The sequence below is a fragment of the Aptenodytes forsteri genome, unplaced genomic scaffold (assembly GCF_000699145.1).
Source record: "Aptenodytes forsteri isolate BGI_AS27 unplaced genomic scaffold, ASM69914v1 Scaffold26, whole genome shotgun sequence".
In the NCBI taxonomy this organism is placed as follows: Eukaryota; Metazoa; Chordata; class Aves; order Sphenisciformes; family Spheniscidae; genus Aptenodytes; species Aptenodytes forsteri.
In genome coordinates this window covers 2,716,763-2,725,767 of record NW_008794125.1, presented here as the reverse complement: position 1 = coordinate 2,725,767, position 9,005 = coordinate 2,716,763, and the positions used below count along the sequence as shown (strand labels likewise).

At 47.9% G+C, this 9,005-nt stretch overlaps 1 protein-coding gene across 1 annotated transcript; it reads left to right on the top strand.

The window, feature by feature from the left end:
* The first annotated feature begins 725 nt into the window (after positions 1 to 725).
* CUNH7orf26 (chromosome unknown C7orf26 homolog) lies at positions 726 to 8,180 on the top strand. The gene is made up of 5 exons (XM_019471921.1): positions 726 to 943; positions 2,333 to 2,498; positions 4,386 to 4,913; positions 6,756 to 6,795; positions 7,395 to 8,180. The coding sequence occupies exons 1-5, from the start codon at positions 761 to 763 to the stop codon at positions 7,600 to 7,602; spliced, it is 1,125 nt and encodes a 374-aa protein (XP_019327466.1). The 5' UTR covers positions 726 to 760; the 3' UTR covers positions 7,603 to 8,180.
* Positions 8,181 to 9,005: the final 825 nt, after the last annotated feature.

Here is a 9,005-nt window from a genome sequence, read left to right as displayed (position 1 = left end):
GCCTCAGGAGCCCCAGACGGGGTCCCTGGGGGGGGCTGCTGCTGGAGCCTGAGGCCTTAGAAGGACAGGACGGGGTCCCTGGGGTGCTGGCGACAGGGAGGGGGATCTGGCTGGCAAGACCCCCATGCACTGGACAGGACTCTGGGAGACCAGGCAGGGCCCCGGGGAGGTGTGGTGGGCCCCGAGGCCCCTGGGGACTGCCCACAGCCTCGCAGCGCTGCAGCTGAGCGGTACCAGGGTTTTTAGGTGGCTGGGTGTGGGCTGGAGCTACGAGCGGGGACCTCCCAGAGAGCAGCGACCAGAAACCACAGCTGCTGGTGTATATCGGCATGCGTGGGCCTGGGGCCTGCTGGGCCCTGCTGTGACCCCCCCTCAGCTGCCCGGTGGTGCCCTTAGTGCTGTTATTTGGTGAGGGAGGAAATATTTTTCACCCCAGTATTGCTATAGGTTTATCTCTCAGTTTGTGGGCAGCGCTTGCTGGTACAGCAAGCACCAGTCTTGGGTATCCAGGTATTCAAATACAACCTAGAGCTCTTCAGTGTAACTAGGTAAATGCAGTGGTGGTTCAGGAAGCTTAAATATGTGTACTGTGCACAAACGTTGAGTTTCTAACGCCTGAGGGAAGCTCTCAGCCTTTACTGTTCCTGGCTTTCACCAAAGCAGCTCTTGATTCTTCAAGAGCCCCAGTATATTTTGCAGCTTTGCTTTTGTTTTCTTTCAGAGATTGAATTCACTTCAGGAACTTCAGCTCCTTGAGATCATGTGCAATTATTTCCAAGAGCAAACCAAGGATTCAGTCCGGCAGATCATTTTCTCATCTCTCTTCAGCCCTCAAGGAAACAAAGCAGATGACAGCAGGATGGCTTTACTAGGAAAGCTGGTTTCCATGGCAGTGGCTGTGTGCAGGGTTCCTGTTCTGGAGTGTGCTGCCTTCTGGCTGCAGGTACAGCTTCTGTGCAGGCAGGGCGGTCTCGGGGAAGGAGCGAGGGAGTGTGCCGCAATGGGTAGCGGGTGAACTGAGGCAGAGTGTCGCCAAACGGTCAGTGACAGCTGGTTGCGGTCAGCTGCTCATCTGTGGCAGTGTCGGCTGATGCAACAGCTGGCTGCTGGAGCTACGTTCACCCCACGTCTGTGCTCGTGTCCATTCCTTTGCTCCAGCATAAAGGTAGAGCTTTTGCCGATCCATTTATGTGCTGCACTGGCAGAAGAAAATCTGGTGGGTTGTTTTTTTTTTTTTACCATGGGTGAAAGTTTTATTGTTTTGTGGGTGGTTTTTTTTTTTTAGTTTTATTTGATTTTTTTTTTTTCCCCACCCGAGCCCAGCATGTCGTGGGTGGTTTTTTTTTTTTTAGTTTTATTTTATTTGATTTTTTTTTTTTCCACCCGAGCCCAGCATGTTGAAAGGGATTAGTGGGGGGTTTGACCAACACAGGGAACAAAACCAGGGCAGTTCATGGTCGCATTGCCCAAAGAAGCCAACTCTGGAGCTTGGGAAATAAACTGTCCCTCGTGTGCAAGTTTGGGCATGGCAGAAGAGGCAAACCTCTCTCTTGAGATTTGGGCACAAAATACCTGTGTCTGGTATTCATATCCGTGAATGCAGTATGTCAGGGATCTCCTATATCTCCTCCTTTCCCACTGAGATTCCCTACTGTAGACCTTGGGAAGTGCATCTTCGTTCCCGCTGCGTTTGCGGGATGTGCAGAACTCATCTGCTTTACAGAAGGGGAAGAGCAGAAAGGCTGTGCTGGGAGGGAAGGGTGGCAGGAGGCAGACCAGTACCGTTTCTGTGGGGTCCCTCTTTTCCCATCTGGTGAGCGTTGGTAGATGAGGAGGGGATGTAACCTGGGTAGCAGAAGAAGGTGTAGGTTTTTTGCAGATCGCAGCTCTTAAGTGACATGAGGATTGCACAGAATTTTTTCCATGTTCAAAATGTCAAGCGTAACTGAGAGGTCAACTGAACTAGTTGTTCTGGTACTGAACTAGTTGAACTACAGAACTATGTTGCTGAAGTAGTAAAAAAATCTCCATCTAAGTCAGACTATTGCTGTAAAAGGTTTTCATTTTAAACTACAGATATTGTAAACTGGAAATATCATCATCTATTTTAATATTGTGAAATAGTAATTTTATTTCTGTCTGAGTGGATCTTTGATATGCAGAGAGAGAAAACGCGCTTTAATGTTGGGACAGTGGAAACACAAATGCTGAAACAGCAAAGTGGCTGGGCAGGCAGTGTTTAGGCAACGCAAACTTTAAAGTCGGCTCTGTAGAACTTCCTGTGAGTGGGTTTAATCCGCTTTTCCTTGCGTGCTGTCCCGCACCCCTGCAGCGAACCCCCGCCGTGTACTGCGTGAGGCTAGCCCGAGCTTTGGTCGACGACTACTGCAACTTGGTGCCAGGGTCCATCCAGACGCTGAAGCAGATATTCAGTGCCAGTCCTCGCTTCTGCTGCCAGTTCATTACATCCGTCACGGCGCTCTACGACCTCTCTTCAGGTAAGTGTTTCCAAGATGTGTCTTTCGAAGTAAGAGGTGCAGTATAATGCAACACAAATTAACTGTTGCAAGCGAATTAACTGCTGAAATTCTAAAGATGCTTGTTACCGTGTAATTATTGCCAGAAGCAGCTCAGGGGTGTGGCTGTTGCCTCATCTGTCACTGGGGTGAGAATAAAAATAACCACGCAGTGGCTGAAGGGAGAGCCTTTGCTGGAGAAGCAGCCAGGTAACGCCCGAGACAAAGGGCAACGTCCTCCACAGAGGGTAAAGGACGCGGGGACCTTATTGATTGAGCAGCTCTAGGAGCGAAAGCTGATCTGCCTGGGCTGGGCAGTTGGACCTCCCTATTGCCTGTCACCTACCCAGCAGATAGACTCAGGGCTGTCGTGTCAGTCCAATTCCTTCCAAAAAGGGGAGAAACACAAATTCTGAGTGTTTGCACGCTGGAGCAGGATTTCTGTTGAGCGGTGACGAGAAACACAATCAACAGCGTACCTCCAGTGCGCTCTCTAACTGTACGTGTTAACAGCTAGTGGTATGACCTGTCTCAGGTTGTTGTTGCTCAGACACTAGAAACGTGTAGTTGTCGAAAATAAGATTGATTTACCTTTACTCAGCGAGAGAGACGGCAAGCTCATGGTAGACTAGGGAACAACCATACGCTGAAGACCAACATCACATATAATCCAAAAAAGCAAATGCTATTTGTTATCGATAAAGGAAATGTTTTGCATGGTCTTCTCCAGATAAGCAGCTTGGCATTAGTGAGAGAGAGGTGAAGGCTTAGACTTCTTTTTTTTAAAAAGTATTTGGTAGAGCTTGTAGCATATTCCTCAGTATTTTATATCTGTTTTGTGCAACCACTTGGAAGTTCATCCAACTAATTAAAAGACATGTCAGAAAGGAAATAACATGAGTTATAGGAAGTAATTTTTTTTAATTCCTTAATTTATTTGAGATGTTATTGGTGACACAAGAAAAGGAAGCTTGCTCTTCAAAGAGTGGTCTGTAACTGGGCAGTCTCCACCGTGTCCTGAGGACAGGAGTCGACCACACAAACAGCAGTATCTGTGATACTCAGCTTTTCCGAGACCTCTAAAAACTGGAAAATACCGATTCCGTATCCAGTGCGCATTAGCAATTCTGTAGTCCAGATGATTTGTCCTATAAGTCACTTCAGGTACAAAAGACCTGACTAGACAGTTCTGTGCTGAGCCCTTTGTTGACACTGTACACAACTTGCGATGAAAGTACGTCGCTCAATCCAGTAGCCTGTCCCCGTGACGGGATGATGCACGATTACTGGGAAGTCAGTGTTCCTCTTGTCTGTAGTAGTCAAGCTGCAGTTCATGACCACCTTTCACTTCTTACTTGAAGCTTTACATAATCTTATAATCCTTTACCTGTCATGTGATCGTGTTGTTGCATTAAGTTTTTCCACGAGACATGCTTGTTTAGGTAAGACTTAAAGGAAATGAGTTGAATGACTGGGGTGGAGAGAAAGAAGTGCCAACAAGTTTTTCCCGTTCCCTTGCCCGTTGTACTTCCTGTGGCAAGGGATAAATGGAGACTGAGTTTAGAGAAAAACTGAGCAGATGATGGGTGGGAGAGAAGAAAATGCCAAAAGCAGCTTTGCTGGGAAAGGGGATAAACGTTGGCATTTGGCAGTGGAGAAGGTGACGTTGACAGGAACATGGTTGTGTCGCCCCTGGGACAAACGAGCACCTACCTTTGGTGTCTTGAAAAAAACAGCAGAGTTGGGGAGGTTTTGAAATTGTAATTGCGACAGTGCGGGAAGGGTGTGTGTGAGAGACTAATTAAAGACTGCTGTCCTGTGCTCCAGTGCAAGGCTCAACTTACTCCATAATACCTTTCCTATCTTCAGATGACCTCATCCCTCCTTCGGATCTGCTCGAGCTGATCGTTTCCTGGATCTTTGAAGACCCCCGCTTGATCCTCATCACCTTTCTAAACACTCCTATTGCAGCCAACCTGCCAATAGGGTTTTTAGAGCTCACCCCGCTGACTGGACTGATCCGTTGGTGTGTGAAGGCCCCCTTGGCTTATAAAAGGAAGAAGAAAGCCTCTCTCTCAAATGGACACCCTCCCAGCAAAATTGCCAAGGACTCCACTTCAGGAGAAGACAGAGATTGCCATCAGCTGTATTCAAAACTGCATCTAAGTGTCCTGCAGGTTCTTATGATGCTTCAGGGGCATTTAACGGAGAAGAACCTTTATGGGCGCCTGGGGCTAGTACCCTTTGACCACGTAGTTCCGCTCGTTGAGGAAATTAACAGACTATCTGATGAACTCAATCCTCTCAATGCATCCAAAGAGATTGAACTGGCTCTAGACAGACTGGCTCAGGCTTTGCAAGTGGCCATGGCATCGGGAGCACTCCTGTGCACTAGAGGTAAGTTGTCGGCGGGGCTGGCGGAGACTCTGGCACGAGGTTCTTTTCCTCCAGTGTGTGGATGTTGTAAGAGGGAGTTTTGGGGGTGGGAGAGTAAAGATCAACGTGTTCACAGCAGAAGTAGTAGTTTGCCACTCTTAGGAAGTGATAGTGCAGGAAATACTTCAGGAGAAATAACTGGATGGGGGGTAAGAAAGGAGAGATCATTGGTGACTGGTGTGTTGCTTTGCAGAGCTGGAGAATTGATCTTCTACCTTGCAGTGTGCACAAGGGAGTTATATTTGGGGGTCCGGCATGGGGACAAGTTTGACTCCCTCAGAATTGCTTGTAGCTATTTAAAAAGCACTGTTTAACCATGTTTCAGTTTGACTTCTCTGAGTTTGCCTGCTGGAGGAGACACCATGACGTAGATAAATCATGGGGTGGGTGTGCTAGACAATGAATTTGAAAAGCAAGCAAAAACTGTTCATCTGGAACTTCTGGGCCTTCAGCTCTCCTGTAACGAGACCCCATTACAGTGGGTACGATTTCAGTTAAACTTAGTAAAGAAGCCTGCTAATGTGGCTTTCACCTGTCTTTCCTGTTGCCAAAACCGGTTCTTTCCGAGAGACCTGCAGAGATGAAAAAGGGAAGTGCCGTAACACAGCACAGGGTCAGTCAGACATACTTTTTTTTGTTCTCTTGAAAACAGGTCATTCCTGGTGTGACCAGAAGGCTCAAAGCTCCCCAAAGCCGGGGCAGTTAGTGCAGACCCCGGCTGCGGAGAGCAGCCTCTGCCTAAGCAGGTGCCTGAGGCTTTTGCCCTGGGTGAACCACTGCTGCTGGTCAAATGTCAACGTTATTCTTTTTGATCTTTCATAAAGCAGCTCTGGGTGTAATAAGAACAGGCAGAAAAGTGGAGGGTTTTTAGTTGATGGCTCATTTTGGCTGTGTTTTTTTTTTTCCCTAGCTGTTCACCTGGTACATTCTGAGCGCTTGCTTTTACCGTAGAAGTGGAAAGTAATTCAGTATAAGTAGCTGCCGAAATACCAGTTATTTTGGTGTTTTGGGGGTGTGTTTATCTACAAACGCAGGAGTTTGTTCTCAAGCTATTCCTGAAAGGACTCTAGCAACAGGGTATGTTGTTAAATGCCTTGGTTCTAGCTATTCTGCTTTGGAGAGGCAAATACAAACTGTTCATCAATATCTGAAAATTGGTTGAAGGAAGTACTCCTTTCAAGGACCAAGGAAGAGGTGGCAGCAGCTCACGAAGGAGTGAGGCGTACAGATATTACCAAGAAATGTTCTGGAAAAGACATTAAGGTGGTAAAAAAGGTGCAATTTTTAGTTAATAGACCCTGGCAAAAAAAAAAACAAACAACCCAAACCTCAACCCTTTCTTTACACTAGCACTGTTTAAAAAAACCCCAAAACAATGCAAAACAGGTATTGGGTAAGCTTTGCCTTGCTTTGACCTGATGCCTTTCTCATCATAAATGCCATATTCAGTGGGCAGAGTCATACCTTGTATTTCCTATGTCTTAGTTACTTCTTGGTAGTATATTGATATTGCAAATTCTATACTGAGGCTTGGTCTGCCTTGAAATGAAGCTGCATTTCCCATATGGCAGCGCAGGTTAAACGTCGAACATACAATAAAGCGTCAAGCGCAAAAAGCTGCAATAATGACTGGGGAGATGGAGAAACGTGGTCTCTCCCATGGAAGTTTTTGGCCTCAGGCTGGGATTCTGGATCTGTTGATGACTGGAGCTTTTTCGGTAATCTCATCTTCCTAGAAAGGAGAGCGGAGAGGAAAACTGCTCTAATTTCTGCTTTACCCTTCTGTCTTCTGTCCTCTTTCAGATGACTTGAGAACTGTGTGCTCCAGGCTACCGCATAACAAGTAAGAGACCTTTCTACAGCTGTGTTGGTTTTGATGCATCTTCCAAGACACGCACTTGAGGGCTGCTGAAACAAAATCTCCTCTAAAAAATTGTGTTTACTTTCCGGAAGTTGGCCTCTATTCACACACAGTTTAGCGCAAGGATAAAGGTGATAGCGCTGGCTACTTCCTCCCTTGCAAGCTGGACTCTTGGCTGAAGGAGACTTCAGTGACCCCCACCGTATAGATGATCTTGCCCAGCCTGTGTTAGAACAAATGCACAGAAGGGGAAAATGAAATTATGGTGTGGAACTTGCCCCAAAGTTGTCCCATCCCCAACTCCCTGCTTGTTTTACCTGACCCTAAGCTTAACTGCACTTTGCTTCTTGCCTCTTCGCAAAAAGCAACCAAGTTTAAAAAGGAAAAAAAAAAAAAGGAAAGAAAGAAGAGTCTGCTGGAAGCTGTAAAGAGCTTAACTGAATCACTGTCCTCTTGCCTTCCAGCAGTGCTGTGTGTTGGTTATGAATTGTCCTTAGAGCCAGGCCCCTGTGGGCTGGGGAGAGCCACGACAAAAGCCGCCTGTAAATAATCCTCACGCCTGTCTGAATTTCTCTCCACAGCCTGCTCCAGCTGGTGATTTCAGGTCCAGTACAGCAACCGACCCACGGCGCTCTGCCACCAGGATTTTATCCTCATATCCATACTCCTCCTCTGGGCTACCCCGCGCACCCGGCGCTCCCTGCTCACCCGGCTCACCCGGCGCTCCCGGCTCACCCCGTACAAACGTTTATACCAGGAATGACATTCCCATACCGACCTATTCGCTAAAATGCTAGGACTGTAGAGTGTAGCCAGTTTCCCTTAGTTTGAGGAAGCCTTGCAGATGAAACCAAATGTCTCGGGAACCACATTTTCCTCTTTGGTGTAAAGCTGAGCAATGCCCGCGTGAGGGATCAGCCCTTCGGCAGTAGAGGAGACGCAGACGGGTAGGCTGCGGTCGATTTGGATGTGGGGTGCAGATACTAAAGCAGATCGTAGGGACAAAAGGAGGGGGTGGGAAGAGACAGCAGAAACTCCAAACCTCTGCAGTGTGTGGAAATTTTTTGGATCCACGTTGTTTCATGTAATCACCAAGGGTATGGTATTTCTCAAGCATGTGTTTTTCAGTAGCCCTGATCTGCTTACGGCACGGTGAGCCCAGCTGGTCTTGCTCTAGGAGGGCCAGGAAGAAAGGCGTGAGGTTTTTCAAGCTAGTCCACTCCGGCCTGCTCGTTTCTTTGTAAATGTTTGTATCTATAGCTACAGAGTATGTGTACACTGTATATTTTTGGAACACAAACGTTTGTTTCAGAAGCACAAGGTAGAGTAAAGCAGCACTTCCTATTAAAGGAAACAGTTTAAGAAGCGTAAAATAATTCTGCCGCTTTCTTTCAAACAGCGAGGGGAAGGTCCAACGTGTTAGGCCTGTGCTAGGGAGGGAACAAAACCCCTCCGTGGCTGCAGTGACCCGTCATCCTCCAGGCTCGGGAAATGCCCTCTGTACACGCCTCAGTCAGTGATTCGTGAAACTGTGGGGTGAGATCTGGTGCGTTTAATTAATGCTAGCTGGAGAACTGGCGGAAGGCTGGCTGCGACGTGCCGGCCAGCTCTGAGCGGGGCGCAGGCGGGTGCGGGAGCGTCCCGGGAAGGGCAGCGGAACTTGCTGCTGCTAGCACTACAGCGAAACACGCCGTCTAGCCCCTTCAGCTGAGCTCTTCTCCGTCGTCGCCCCCTCTGCTGGGTGAAAAAGCAAGAAGGAAGGGTCGTTTCTATACATTAGTGGCTTTGTTACAAAGACCTCCACTGCTGTTGTCCTCGTCGGGGGAGATGCGGTGGCTGTGGTTACCTGGTTGCACCCTGGCTGCAAAAATGGGACGGATTAGGTGGAAGCTGTGAAAATCTGATTTGAATGAAACAGCTGAGAAGGAAACCGCGTTTGCCCTTCTCTGGAAAGGGAAGGTAAATAATACTACTACTATAATAATTTGCTTCAACTTTTGGTCAGGCAGTTGGACTAGATGATCGTTGTAGGTCCCTTCCAACTGAAATACCCTATCCTGTCTCCTCTCACTTTGTCGAGCTTCAACGACAAGGAAAAACCCTTCAAAACTTCCAATTTCGGGATTAGAGTCGTTACCGGCACCAAGCCCTGGCAGCGTGACGGGGCGCCCCGGCGCCCCTCGCAGTGTAGT

What these genes read in the sequence shown, in the direction of transcription:
- CUNH7orf26 (XM_019471921.1), top strand. Translation starts at nt 761, where the DNA reads ATGTGCAATTATTTCCAAGAGCAAACCAAGGATTCAGTCCGGCAGATC. An exon ending in GTGCTGCCTTCTGGCTGCAG is followed by an intron (nt 944 to 2,332) that starts GTACAGCTTCTG and finishes GCACCCCTGCAG; the next exon opens with CGAACCCCCGCCGTGTACTG. An exon ending in GCTCTACGACCTCTCTTCAG is followed by an intron (nt 2,499 to 4,385) that starts GTAAGTGTTTCC and finishes TCCTATCTTCAG; the next exon opens with ATGACCTCATCCCTCCTTCG.